The sequence below is a fragment of the Pecten maximus genome, chromosome 11, assembly GCF_902652985.1.
Source record: "Pecten maximus chromosome 11, xPecMax1.1, whole genome shotgun sequence".
Lineage (NCBI taxonomy): Eukaryota > Metazoa > Mollusca > Bivalvia > Pectinida > Pectinidae > Pecten > Pecten maximus.
Window position 1 is genome coordinate 29538769 of NC_047025.1, and position 16094 is coordinate 29554862.

General features: G+C 38.5%; 1 protein-coding gene across 10 annotated transcripts in view; it reads left to right on the forward strand.

Moving 5' to 3' along the window:
- The window catches only part of LOC117338242 (protein phosphatase 1 regulatory subunit 16A-like), a 94033-nt gene that overhangs the window by 19231 nt on the left and 58708 nt on the right, over positions 1-16094 (forward strand). For all 10 annotated transcript variants that reach the window (XR_004534991.1, XM_033899504.1, XM_033899509.1 and 7 more), the window contains exon 2: positions 14404-14814. Coding sequence is in view for 9 of the 10 variants with exons in the window: in XM_033899504.1 (XP_033755395.1) it covers positions 14559-14814 (256 nt within the window). In the remaining variant the exon portion in view is untranslated. The remainder of the gene's footprint in view (positions 1-14403; positions 14815-16094) is intronic.

Sequence of the window (16094 nt, forward strand, 5' to 3'; positions counted from 1 at the left end):
CAATATATTCGCGTGTGGAAATTTTCGCGGAGATTTACTGATAGCGAAATAAGCGAAAATTTCCACACCGCGAATATTTCCACTTTTACAGTACATGTTTACATTCCCACCAAAAGCTGTCCTAACTAGTACCCCCACATCCCTATATACCTAGTTCGTGTACTCTCAGAAATGTGACTGGTCCGGATCCTGTTTAAGATAAAGTGGAGCCTCAATCTCAAGAGATTCCTGTGCAGATATACATGTGTTTCATTGGTTGTTAGCTGAGAGCCACAACCTTGGGACATGTTCTATCACAGCTGAACATGTACATTTCATTGGATAGTATAGAGCCTCATTCTCAGAGACTCTCTGCCACAGATGCCTTTCATTGGTTGATACAGGGCATTTTTTTCAGAATTTTCTTGTCAAATACATTAAGTTTGGTCATTTCCAATAATCTAGGCCCCCAATCGCAGAGATGGGCTACTGATATAATTGATTGTTTCGATTCCCATCTTGAGCCTCACTTTCTGTGTCTTTTCCTGAAGAGTGATGTGTTAAGATAGTGTTCACAAGCCCAGGAGTATATTCCATGTAGCATTATATTACAAAAGACTGCTGCTGTTGTTTACTTTGATATGCAGTAAAACATATAAAGAGGGAAGAATATAGTATTTATGTTCGAAACTCTCACGTGAATTATGCCTCTAAACATCAAGCAGGATCGGACTTGGTTATATACATGTAGCACCAGTACAATCTTGTTACTGTCTTTTATTGAAATACATTAACTGTGTACTAGTATTATTTCATTAAGTAAACATAATTATGAGTAGTCCCTGGGTGCTTCAGTTTAATATGATGCATGTTTAAATAGATAACATAGGATTTGTTTAGTCCATCCACTCACATTTCTGCACTTTTCCCAGCCATGCTTCAAGGTATTTTGGTGGTATTTGGTATGTAATATAACTTCAGCATGAGTAGCTACAGATCAAGTTTTAGTTTCAGGGCAACATTTTCCAATAATGCTCTACCGATGGAGTTTCACGTCCTTTAGATATCTCTGGGACTGTTTAACAAAAATGGTTACAGCAAAAACAATGCATATTTTAATTTGTGATATGTAAACAAGGAAAAACTCTGCTTATCAGTTCCTCAAAGACTGATAGCTATATATAGTCTTTGACATTTTTTTTGACATTTTTTTTTTTCTGAATGAACTTACATTCTGTCAGTCAACATATAACATTCTGTCAGTCAAGATTTATCAGCAATAACTTCTCCTAGTTCCTAAGTTTATGTTTTTGATAGATAGACACAACCAGAAGTGGTGCGGATAGTGTGAGTAATATCAACACAGAGCTGCGGGTATTGCACTACTTCCCAGACTTGGTATATCAGACCATTGTAATACACCATTGACTACCATTACTGTTATAGATTGTTGCTCATTTAGATATCAGGATGATAGCTGTATAAATTTGTCTATTCCAATATTGATTGTATATAAATTTTCTCTTGTCTACTTATAATTGTTATTTAGTAATTTTATAACCCGGTTTACAGTTTGGTTTCAAAATTACATAATAGTAAAATTTCGATCCTCTTGTGATAATCAATTTCACCATCCAGTTAATAATTTTAATATGGAGGATGTAGAAGTACACAAAACTTGATTGAGTTAGATTAGGGGTTACTCTCTTTCTCTTGGTTGTTTAACTGTTCGGAAGGTGATTATGGATGGTAGTATCCTGGCATAAACAACAATCAATACATAAAGCTGGTAGATTATGGAGTCCAGGACTTATATATACAGTTACCCAATTATCACAAGTAGAACCAAACTTTACTTGAAACAAAATTATCTTGGTTAGGATATGAAAGCCATTTTACATTAATAACACAGGAAGTTTGACCTTATATGAAGGGATGAACAAGTGGGCATTATCATATTTCTAGACATTTGTGACAAGGAGAACCTGTTATCTGGTTAGTGTGTACATCCAATCAAGATCACCAGATCCTATTAACTTACTGGATACCAAATAAGGACATGTTCTTAATTCATCAGTAGCAGCTCATCTTTCATTAGGGTGTCCAGTTATATATAATTATCCAACACTGGGATTTGAAATCTGTCCATGATGGAGCAGTAAGGAGAGTTCAGCCAGCTGTGATGTATGTATGGCATATCTTAATTCATGTAGTGGTCAGTGCTGCCCACTGGTCAGTGACTTTTTCCCTGTGTAATGTTGGAGGATTCTGCCATTGACCAGCTGAACAACATACCAGTCGTAGTGGACATGATCTGTTCTACACCATTATCTGGGATCCCCTAGCCTCTTGTCAGCATGACTATCATATTCCCTTTCCAACTTTCAGACCTCTTGTCAGCATGGCTATCATATTCCCTTTCCAACTTTCAGACCTCTTGTCAGCATGGATATCATATTCCTTCTCATCTTGAACCCATTAAGCACTGACTGACCTCTTGTTGGCATGGCTATTACATATCCAATGCATGCAACTTGTAAACCCCATCAAGTACAGGTACAGGTCAAGACCTCTCTCCATGTCTCTGGAATAAGTAAATAAAATTTATGTATGTAATTTTGGTCTCTTGGATATCGAAACTAAGGGAGATAATCTGCATGGTGTAATAGCCGTCTGCCCTATAACCACAGCTTAATGGCATTGGAAGATTAAAGGCTCAGTTCTCTTTCATGTTCTTTCTCATTTTCTTTGTACTGTTCAGTTTCCTTAAGTTAAAATGCTTGCGTCAGGGTATTAAGATTTTTATGTGGCCAAGGTAAATATAAGTTTACAAATGACAATTTTTCTGGAGAAGCAAACTTAGATCAAAGTTTAAGATTACTTCCTAGCATACATAGGTAAGAGGAAGGCAGATCAAAGTACAAGGATACATGTATGTAATCTACGGCACTGTGACCAGTATACTTATGTGTACAAAATTGACTTAGTCTAAAGTCATAGTGACACACATTCCAACATCGTAACTTATACTGTATCAGTAAATAATCCTGAATAGTTTCTGTTGTATGGACACAATAAGCTGTAGGAATGGTTTGACACTGGTATATTATGAGCATCATGGCAAATTGTCTGTTCTTTGAAAAAAAAGGAATAGCAAACATTGTTTTATATGGCTATTTGACACTGTTATAATATTTGGCTGATCTAGATATATACATAGAGAATTTTTTTTTTCATTTAGTCTTACTCTCCTACACAGATGTTGAAGGATATGTTTTAAACAGGAGCCTGGACAATTGACATTATATCCTAGCTGGTACTACAATAGACCACTGGGACCAGCCCCCTAGGCTGGGTTTATCTGTGAATTTTTCTGTTGTTATTTTCTCATTGACAGAGATGACTCATTACGTGTACTTTACTGCATGGACCAAAGTTGTACTGTATAAAGTATACATACTTCTAAGATACCGATGTATTACACATTTGTGTCTGGTTCAATAGATTTGTCGAAATGTGTACAAATAAGCATACAGTTCACTTATTGTTGTTGCTCAGTATTTCGGAATTTGAAAATTTAGGGAAATTCATTAAAGTTTGTCAATCAAACCACATTATGACCTATTTAATTCTGTTTTTAGCTCACCTGGACCGAAGGTCCGGTGAGCTTATGCCATGGCGCAGCGTCCGTCGTCCGTCCGTCCGTCGTCCGTCGTCCGTCGTCCGTCGTCCGTCCGTCCGTCCGTCCGTCCGTCAACATTTGCTTCAAATCGCTACTAGTCATAAAGTTCTGATTGGATTTTGACCAAATTTGGCCAGAAACATCCTTGGCAGAATGGGAACAGATTTTGCATAAATGTTGACTCTGACCCCTGAGGGGCCAAAGGGGCGGGGCCCAATAGGGGAAATAGAGGTAATTCCTTTAAATCGCTACTAGTCATAAAGTTATGAATGGATTTCAACCCAATTTGGTCAGAAACATCCTTGGGGGAAGGGGAACAGATTTTGCATAAATGGTGATTCTGACCCCCGAGGGGCCAAAGGGGCGGGGCCCTATAGGGGAAATAGAGGTAATTCCTTTAAATCGCTACTAGTCATAAAGTTATGAATGGATTTGAACCCAATTTGGTCAGAAACATCCTTGGGGGAAGGGGAAAAGATTTTGCATAAATGGTGATTCTGACCCCCGAGGGGCCAAAGGGGCGGGGCCAAATATGGGAAATAGAGGTAATTCCTCTAAATCTCTACTAGTCATAAAGTTAAGAATGGATTTGAACCCAATTTGGTCAGAAACATCCTTGGGGGAAGAGGAAGAGATTTTGCATAAATGGTGGCTCTGACCCCCAAGGGGCCAAAGGGGCGGGGCCCAATAGGTGAAATAGAGGTAATTCCTTTAAATCACTACTAGTCATAAAGTTATGAATGGATTTGAACCCAATTTGGTCAGAAACATCATTGGGGGAAGGGGAAAAGATTTTGCATAAATGGTGATTCTGACCCCCGAGGGGCCAAAGGGGCAGGCCAAATATGGGAAATAGAGGTAATTCCTCTAAATCTCTACTAGTCATAAAGTCATGAATGGATTTGAACCCAATTTGGTCAGAAACATCCTTGGGGGAAGGGGAAAAGATTTTGCATAAATGGTGGCTCTGACCCCCGAGGGGCGAAAGGGGCGGGGCCCAATAGGGGAAATTAAGGTAATTCCTTTAAATCGCTACTTGTCATAAAGTTATGAATGGATTTCAACCCAATTTGGTCAGAAACATCCTTGGGGGAAGGGGAAGAGATTTTGCATAAATGGTGGCTCTGACCCCCGAGGGGCCAAAGGGGCGGGGCCCAATAGGGGTAATAGAGGTAATTCCTTTAAATCACTACTAGTCATAAAGTTATGAATGGATTTGAGCCCAATTTGGTCAGAAACATCCTTGGGGGAAGGGGAAAAGATTTTGCATTAATGGTGGCTCTGACCCCAAAGGGACCAAAGGGGCGGGGCCCAATAAGGGAAATTAAGGTAATTCCTTTAAATCGCTACTGGTCATAAAGTTATGAATGGATTTGAACCCAATTTGGTCAGAGATATCTTTGGGGGAAGGGGAACAGATTTTGCATAAATGGTGGCTCTGACCCCAAAGGGGCTAAAGGGGCGGGGCCAAATATGGGAAATAGAGGTAATTCCTCTAAATTGCTACTAGTCATAAAGTTATGAATGGATTTGAACCCAACTTGGTCAGAAACATCCTTGAGGGAAGGGGAAAAGATTTTGCATAAATGGTGGCTCTGACCCCCGAGGGGCCAAAGGGGCGGGGCCAAATATAGGAAATAGAGGTAATTCCTCTAAATCTCTACTAGTCATAAAGTTGTGAAGGGATTTGAACCCAATTTGGTCAGAAACATCCTTGGGGGAAGGGGAACAGATTTTGCATAAATGGTGGCTCTGACCCTAAAGGGGCCAAAAGGGAGGGGCCCAGTGGGGGAAATAGAGGTAATTCCTTTGAATCCCTACTAGTCATCAAGTTATGAATGGATTTGAACCCAATTTGGTCAGAAACAGGGGAACAGATTTTGCATAAATGGTGACTCTGACCCCCGAATGGCCAAAGGGGCGGGCCCAATAGGTGAAATAAAGGTAATTCCTTTAAATCGCTACTAGTCATAAAGTGATGAATGCATGTTCTATAAACAATTCTTGAGGTCTTTCAGACCTTAGAGAGTCTGGACTTCATTAATCTTTAAAGCAGTTCGGATTCCCACACTATAACCATATATAGCATTGTTAGAGTTTTACAAATAAAACAATTTGAATATGAATATTATTTCAACATTTGGTCTAATCCAACCAGGTGAGCGATACAGGCCCCATGGGCCTCTTGTTTAGAATGAGATTTCTAGCATTTCACTGTCATTTTCACAATTCCCGTAGTATGTATCTATATCTTCATCTCATTCTTTAACGAGGTGATATATATATAATGTAAGCTCTGTCTGTTGTGTCTTCAGTCAATCTCTCTCTAGCATCTTCATTTCTTTGAGAATTTTGATCAAATTACCCCTGGTATGTAGAAAGGTCATATAACTGGGTTATAGAGTGGTAACACATGTACCCTAGCACCAAGGATGTGAAAAGGTTGGAGGTCATGATCACCTGCCTGTCAGGTTGGTTTTCACAAGGTATTCGGTTTCAATCCTGCAGTAAATATAAGACCCCTAGCCTCCAGTAATATCAGTTGATACGACTTGTTTGTAATTGTTGTAAAACAGGTTTATAAGAAATCATATTTCCACATGTGTCCACTATGCATATAAGACTCTCAAAGTAGGGGATATGCATATGCTTATTGTAGCTATAGGACACAGTGAAATTACATTTATATTATTGAGCTTATTTTCAAACATACATGATTATTGTTGGATAAATAAATATTTATATGTATATATATATGCTGTTGTTACTTATTTGGATTGTGAAAATGAAATAAACATTCTATTATGCTTGCTTGCATGACCAGTCAAGGTAAGGTACGTTATTTTTGAGCATATATTGTCTGAAATTGACCACAGTATGATGCTCATTGCCAGTGGCCTGCGGTATCCAGTTCTGTACACAGGAGAAGTCAACACACCTTGATGAGAAAACTGATTGAAACATAACGTATCAGGCCAAGACATTGAAGGATGATGATGTGTTTTACATGATATGGCCTCAGGGGTCATGCCTGATTTGACACAAGGTGACCTGAAGTGTGCTAACAGTACTAACAGACCAGAGTGGAATCCATTTAGCATTCCAAAGAGATGGGGGGTATAACCTTTGTAGGTATACGTATGATAGATGGTATTTTGAGGAGGTGAGAGAATGTACCCCAGTGTTTTGTCAGAGGAGGCTGGTCCTTACCCCACTAACAGTTCATCAATCTTCTGAGGGACCCAGACACTTAGTTTATAGCTTACCTCTTATTACCAGAACTATATATATACACCAGACAGATATCTAATTAAATACCTTCCATTGCAGGTTTTATTAGCCTAACAGAGTATTAACTGAGATTCTGCCCCCAGTAATAATCAAGTATTGGTATTTATAACCTGTCCAATAAACAATCATTGTGGTCAAGAGACCAGATGCTGAATACACAGGTAACACAGAACAGGTGTCGGTTGTTTTGTTGACCAGCTGCTTTGATTAGTATCCCTTTGTAATATATAGGTTTGTTACAGGAATGCTGATAATTTAATAGTTATAAGGGGCATGTAATCTTTTACTGTACTGAGCAAACTTGTGGGTATGATAGTGTACTTGAGGATGTGTATCACAGTTGGTCATTCAAGAGGATGGAATTTTGAGGTCAGTGGTCGAAGTTCAAGCTATTACACATGCATGTAACATCCAGATAAGTACACAATGTAGGCACATACCTATATACACTAGTGGCCATACATGTCAACTGTACGCAATTTCATTCATGCTTGCATTGATAAAAAGATTGTGCATGGCAAGAAGATGAACCTGTATTGAATCTGAATGTCAAAGGTCAAGGTCACCGTTGTCAGGTTGTTGTTTCTATACATTTGCTCTTGTAACTAACCACTTAATTTATTTCTTGGGGCAATTCATGTGTGTATTCCTGTTTTAAAGGTTCTGCAGTCAATATTACTGTCACCATCTACCCTCTACAGAATTCCTTGGTTACTTACAGACACTAAACTGTCAAAGAAATCTAAATGTTTGTACCTGGACACTGAAGTATGTCGATACTGTGTATTTATCAGGAATATAGGGCTTAGGACAGAACATATTCAACAGGATGTGAATTATAAGTTAACACACCATACTGCGATAACAGGTGTGTTTTGTCTGGTTTGTGAACAGAACTCAATATGTCAGTTTACACCTACTAGTGTTGTACCCTCATATTCAGTGTAAATTACAGGTGTTCTGTGTCACCTGACTTTTCTACAAAAGTCTCTTGAGATATGTCTTGTACATATGTTGTTTCTGGGCTGTGTATAATGTTTGGGAGGATAATTACTGTACATGTGTTCCGACCACATCCACATGTGTATCCCCACCACTAGCACACATAAATACCTAGCCCCGCATGTGTATCTCCACCACTAGCACACATAAATACCTAGTCCCATACGTGTATCCCCACCACTACACACATACATACCTAGCCTCACACGTGTATCCCCACCACTAGCACACATAAATACCTAGTCCCATACGTGTATCCCCACCACTACACACATACATACCTAGCCTCACACGTGTATCCCCACCACTAGAACACATAAATACCTAGCCCCACATGTGTATCCCCACCACTAGCACACATAAATACCTAGTCCCACACGTGTATCCCACCACTACACACATACATACCTAGCCTCACACGTGTATCCCCACCACTAGAACACATACATACCTAGCCCCACATGTGTATCCCCACCACTACACACATAAATACCTAGCCCCACATGTGTATCCCCACCACTAGCACACATAAATACCTAGTCCAGAGGTGGTAATACACCAGGTCAACTGGTTCACTTCATTCATGACAGAAAACAGGAACAAGATTACGATCAACACATGTTCAAATCAATGAGTTGAATTTGCTACAAAATTGAATTGACCCAGTTTTAGGTAATTACACGATGGTGTATATAGGGTATATATACACTGGAGAAAGTATCACTTATCTTTGATTATATGGTTAGTCTTTTAATTTAATCAGGAGATGGGTGATTAAATGTAAAACAACGGTTGTGAAGAATGGCGACAACTTAAAAAGGGCAATAACTCTTTAAATATCATTTATAACAGGACACAAAATCACCAATAGGAGTCATGGTATTACAGCTGTTAACAAAAAAGATAAAACAAAAACAGGAAGAAAAGTTATTATTAACCTTAACTTACTTATATTATCGATTTATTACCTATAGTGATCATCATGAGCTTATGTTGGGGTGTTTGGCATATGTCGTCTGTCTGTCCCTTGACAATTTTCCCTTTAAACAACTTCTTTCCAATAACGAAAAGGCCCAGAGATGTGATATCAGGTCTGCAGTATGCTAGGATGAAGTGATACCAAGACCAAGTTTAAAATTTGCTAAAATAAATTATCTTGACCCACTTTCAAGGTCACAGAGGTTTAATGTGCTAAAATCTTTAAACAACATCTTTTAAATAACCAAACTGCCCAGAGACGTGGTAACAGGCTTGTAGCATGCTCTGATGAAGGGCTAACAAGTTTGTTCTAATTAATGACCTTGACCTACTTTCAATTGGTTTGGTTTGGTTTATTTTGCTTACGTCCTATTAGCAGCTAAGGTCATTTAAGGACGGCCTCCCGTGCGTGCGAAATGCATGTGTGTGGTGAGTGCGTATGTGTGTTTTGGGAGGCTGCGGTATGTTTGTGTTAAGTCTCCTTGTGATAGGCCGGAACTTTTGCCGATTTATAGTGCTAACTCACTGAAGCATACTGCCGAAGACACCCAGCAGGACACTCCCGGTCACATTATACTGACAACAGGCGAATCAGTTGTCCCACTCCCAAAATGCTGACCGCTAATTAAGTGAGGCATTGTCAAGGGAGACATTAGGAAGAAGAAAGTTGTAAAGAAAGAAGAGAAAAGATAAAATCCCAAATTTAGTCGCCTCTTACGATCATGCAATGGGGGCAGCAGGTACAATTCTTACGCCCTACCTGCAGGGAAAGAAGTCACAAGGTTCAAATGTGTTAAAATCTGTAAACAATTTGATCACAATTACCAAAGGGCGCAAAGACCTTATATTGGGATAAATGGCTACCAAGTTAGTTCAAATGAACCTCTTCTGCCTACTTTCAAAGACTCGGCGGTCAAATTTGTTTAATAATTGTAGTGAAGACGTATTGTTCAGCTAGCGCTTAGTATTAACATTATGATGGCATATATAACTGTCAAAAGTTTTATTAGTAGCATGCAGTGTTTATTACAGTGATGTATTGTGAGAGTTACCTGCCATGGTTGTGGAAGATAATGATGCCAATTGTCTATGGTAACAGATTGATCAGGACGCACTGCTTTGTTATATTAACTGTGGTACTACAGCACTGTGTCAAGGCTGTCCGGTGTCACCACATTGAGCCCAATGTTTGTGTAGGGTTAATAAAGCGGCCAGATTGGCCAGCCGGCCGTAACAATTTGGACACATCCTAAGTTATTAGAGTACCCTTTCCTTCATCTGCCTCGTGGATCCAATTTGGCTGCACAGATTTGATTTTGTGTCCTTTCCAATGAGATGCAGTCCCGACAGAAGAGATGGAGGCAGCTGGTTTTACATATAGGACAGTTATTGAGATTAAAACATGTAAATGTCATTTGGACTCGGCCAGTTTGTAGATGGGAGTATTACTGCAGTGACGGGAGAACAAACCAATCTGCTACTGTGTGACAAGAGACGTATGTTACCAAACCAGTCGGGTGACAGTCTGATAGAAAATGGGTGACATTCTGTATCACACACTACTGTACGTCCTATTGACAGACGCCAGACCCAGTAGTCAAATCAATTAACCTGTCTTAGCCATCCACACTTCTTTATATAGAAAATTTAGATACAATTGGATGTGCCTATTACAGGTTCTGTAATTAGATACCCTTTAAATGCTGAAAATATTTGTTGTGCATTACTCTGTAAACATGAATCATACGAATATTTAGATTTTTTTTTAATCATGCATACAATACGTATGTACATGGAGATGTAATGAAAAAAAAATGTAACAAAGTACAGGGGACCTGGTGATTGCTTGAGGTTTTAAAAGAGTTCTTGAGACTTTGAATTGTTATAAGACAGAATACTCAATAAATGTGTTAAATTAATTTTATTTGTATTCCCTTTGGTATAGCATTCCTATATATACTTATAGCTACCAACCAAAATTTGGATTTCAATTGCACCAATAACCAATTACTATATGGGAATGTTTCCTTATCAGAGAGAGTTTTGGTGTTTCTGCCCTACAGATCTATGGAGGTGTTTCTGCCATATTTAATATACAGATCTATGGAGTAGGTGTTTCTGCCCTACACATCTATGGAGTAGGTGTTTCTGCCATATTTAATATACAGATCTATGGAGTAGGTGTTTCTGCCCTACAGATCTTTCTGCCCTACAGATCTTTCTGCCCTACAAATCTATGGAGGTGTTTCTGCCATATTTAATATACAGATCTATGGAGTAGGCATTTCTGCCCTACAGATCTATGGATTAGGCATAACCGTATTTATCCTCAAATAAGCCCTCAGGCCTCCGTTTATTGTAAAAATTAAAGTTTGGGGAGGGCATAATTGTGAACCACTTTTTCATTACTATTTCAAAATTTATGATTTTGTTAAACTTCTTTGTTGATAAAGGCTTAATTGTAACAAATTAATGTGGTACTTATCATATTAACTTGAGCAAGACCCATGGCAGCACTAAGAAACGACACCCCAGCATACATTACGTCAATGGTATATCATAAAAGGGTTCAGTATTTGATAAATTCTGAAGGTAGTGCCTTCCAATTTCAGGTAACAGATTAGCACAGTATAAAGTAACTACCCTCCTTGGGACTGGAGACATTAGTGATATATTGTCAGAATGTCAGTAAATTGAACTGTCAGGATTGTGAACAGACATAAGCAGAGTGATACCCATCGATACTTTGGATTCTCTACCCATTGTGTAATTCCATCTATGTTGGAGATAAAAATGTAGATGTATCTACAAAGACTACGATGTGCTGTATTTCCTAGTACACTTGTATATTACCATTTCAGCCGCTTGCGAGTCGTTTTACTGTAATTCAATCAATATCTCTAGATTTATTTGCTACAATAATGCTACAGTTCTTAAATATCTAGCCTCTTGATACTCCGATTTGGCTAAGGGAGTTTTCCTGTTCGTTCTATCATCTCCATCACTGACTCCGATAGTGCTGGGTTTAACTCTGGAAAAAAGGGGATTGACGTTAAAGTAGGAATATTGAGAGTTTGATTATTTTTGTCTGGATTTTGTTATGGTATACATACTGTAGTCTTTCGATGAATCTCAACATGATGGTGTCTTAAAATAAATACATACAGATCTAGATATCTACAGCCCTTTATTACTCTTTTGATTTGGTGCAAGTATCATCTATTTAAAAAAAAAGAAGTAAATTTTTGAAAATATATTTAGCATTACATCATTGCCAGCAGGAGATGGTGATTTTAGTGATATCACATACCAATGTTGTATATAGCTGACTGGGTTAGATTTGTACGGACTACTCCACATATACCAATGTTGTACTACCACTGACAGGGTTAAATTTGTACGGACCACTACATGTATACCAATTCTGTACTACCACTGACAAGGTTAAATTTGTACGGACTAGTACATATACCAATGTTGTACTACCACTGACAAGGTTAAATTTATACGGACCACTACACGTATACCAATGTTGTACTACCACTGACAAGGTTAAATTTGTATGGACCACTACGTATACACGTATACCAATGTTGTACTACCACTGACAAGGTTAAATTTGTACAAACCACTACACGTATACCAATGTTGTACTACTGACAGGTATAAATTTGTACGGACTACTCCACGTATACCAATGTTGTACTACCACTGACAAGGTTAAATTTGTACGGACTAGTACATATACCAATGTTGTACTACCACAGACAGGGTTTAATTTGTACGGACTACTACACGTATACCAATGTTGTACTACCACTGACAAGGTTAAATTTGTACGGACTACTACACGTATACCAATGTTGTACTACCACTGACAAGGTTAAATTTGTACGGACTAGTACATATACCAATGTTGTACTACCACAGACAGGGTTTAATTTGTACAGACCACTACACGTATACCAATGTTGTACTACCACTGATGGTGATGGTGGTGACTATATATTTGACCTTTACTTGCACTATTTTCTACTTAATATGCATTACCCACAGATCATGCCTTTACATGCATACTCATCATACAACCACACAATCATGTAATGATTTTCTTTAGGGATAACTGGGAATTCTCGAGCCATTTCCCACCCAGAAGATGGAACGGCCAATAGAGGATTAGGCAATTAGTAGAAGAAGTCATTTAATGGAATAGCCTTTCTTTAATTAGCCCTGTAACAGGTTATTTACAACCCATTAGCGGGAACCACACTACAGGGATGTACCATGGCAGATCGATGATTACAACTACCTGGAGACTAGATCATTTGCATAAATTGAGTGTTTAAGAATTGGCAGTTGACATGGAAATCATTTTCAGTAGAACTTTGGCCTGTTTTTAAGTGAAAATTGTATTATAAAATCTGTATTGGCATATGATTTATAGTACAAAGAATGAGTTACATTGCTGTTGTAGTAATATATAGTGATGATAGTGTGAATAGCTACATAAATTGATATTTGGGTATAACAGGCGATTTCAATTGGTTGTAAATATGTATATCATCCTCATAAAAGACTTCTTATTATAGAAATTTCAACTTATCATTAGTAGTCTTGATCATTGATCATTATCCTTCAACTAACCTCTGTAGTGATGTAGGCCTAGCCTCCGTCATGTGTTGTTGCCGTGAGATAGAAAACGTTGGGTCAAGTTTCACAATACAAAAACAGGACAATGTGTTTTGTCACAATTCAATATATGTGAAGAGGAAACCTGATAAGAATATTGGCTGATGGAATTGGTTAGGGGTGTCCGGTGTCCAGTAAGGAGAGGTAGGGACAGACAGACTGGTATTAACTGATCACTGTATCTGTGGTATGGCACAATATCTATATATGGAAGTGAGAGATTCTTCAGGTCTCGTATGTAAAGTTCTGAAAAAGTTCTTGTTTCTCATGTCCATTGGTACCGATACATTGGGCATGGTTATATTAACGTTCTACACATGCATATTAAAATGGTAAATTATTATGTTTTTAGTTATTCTATATTTCTGTACCCAAATATACATGTGTATGCGTACAGGTTGTTTGTTTAATTGCATATACATGTATAATTATTTACCAAAATGTATAGAAGGTTCACTGTGTAGGAACCAAAATGTATAGAAGGTTCACTGTGTAAGAACCAAAATGTATAGAAGGTTCACTGTGTTGGAACCAAAATGTATAGAAGGTTCACTGTGTAGGAACCAAAATGTATAGAAGGTTCACTGTGTAGGAATCAAAAGGTTCATACCAGGTTCCCATAAGCATAAATATCCATAGTAATAAATGTCAAGACAAATATTGATTTCTAGATGTAGATCACTATCTATTTAGAATATTACGTAAACATGGTCTTTCAGATTGTTTTATCAAAACTTTAGTTTCATTCAATACATTCTATATTTTTGTCTTTTTGTGATCAGGTAGTGGTCTGACTACTGTCACCATGGATACTCTTGGCTGACCTTGTGCGACCTTGTGGATTGCCCAGGATGAACCGCCTGTGACAACAGGAAAGACTACTGTGTTGAACCCACCTCATACCATTCATTGAGCCAAGAGAAATCCACATTCCAAAATGACGGACCACCAGGATTTAATCGCAGAGATTGCCTCTGTAGAGAAGATGGCCACACAGGATCGACTGAAACATGCAAAGAAACGTCGATCCCAGCAGCTTAAAAAATGGGCAAACTATGAAAAGCAACTAGAAAAGGATTCAAAACGTAAAAAATCAAAAACTCAACAACGAAGGAGTGGGAACCGGGCTAGGGTGCGATTCCCTGGCAAGATTGTTCTTCTGGAAGCAGCCGCCAGGAACGATATTGATGATGGTAAGAATGACTTTTACCGTCATATATTCACCTTCAAACATCTAAGTTATATAATCATTTTCATGTCGGTTGATGTAAGAATGATTATAGTATACGTATATGCCTCTAAACATCCAAGTTACATAATATACATCTTTAAATATCCAAGTTATGCAAGGATGACTATAATAAACGCCTTTAAACATCAAGTTGTATTATCACTTTTAATGCTCAGAAAATGTCAAGGTACTATCAGTATAGATGTACTGCTCTGAGGGAATTTCAGCAGCTTGTAGGCGTTTATGTTAAAGATTTACTGTTGCCATTTTAGTGTACTGTAATTACCCTTTGTAATCTATATATCCCTCATCAATGTTTGGTATTTCTACATTCCTCTAAATTGGAACGGTTTACTACCCCATAAATGTAGAGACTGGTAAAGATTTATAATGTGCCCTCACACTGGGGAATACAAAAATGGCATTTTCCTCGCCCCAAAGGGAATTATTAACATTTTCTTGAAATATTATCTTCGGGGCGAGGGGAATGCCATCAAGTTCTGAAGAATCACATTATATTCAGGAAAATGACATTGTCCTTAAAAAATGCCTCTTGTCCGAGGAAATTGACATTTTTGTCCGAGGAAATTGCCATTTTCCCGTCACGCCTGAGTGCTGCCAGGGTTTACCTGTGCAGCGGCGAGACGGCTAGCTAGCAGCACACGGCCGCCAGCTCGTTATCGACACACGTGTACGATTGACAACGCGGCCGACCACCACTGCATGTCGCGTAATCGGGCTTTACATGGAATGAAATCCTAAAATAAAAAAAGCTGTAACAACCATGCTATTAATAAACGTATCCGATATTTGCCTTACCTTTCTTATTTTAAATGGCACGGTTTGGTTCACGGTATTTTTTATCTCGCATCACGGTACGCTCATGATTCGGGCCGTCTCCGATTTTCTGCGCGGTAATTTGTATCGCCCATTTAAGTTTGATTTATATAGAAACTTTTCATGATCCGTGTTCAAAACAGGCGGTTTAAATTCATTTTAAATCGTTTCAGAATCAAAATTGTCGAGGCGAAGTGTTCCCGATCTACTGTCAGGAATCCTGTATTTTGATTGGCTGATGACGACTCACAGATCTAGGTTATTTCCTAACCTGAATAATGTTTCTCGCTGCTGCATTAAAGGCGTATTTTTGCTACAGATCGTACGGCGTACACCAATCATGCTCATCCTGCGTAAATCCCGGAGCCCTCCACACTTGACCCCGACAGGATAAACTAATGGGGC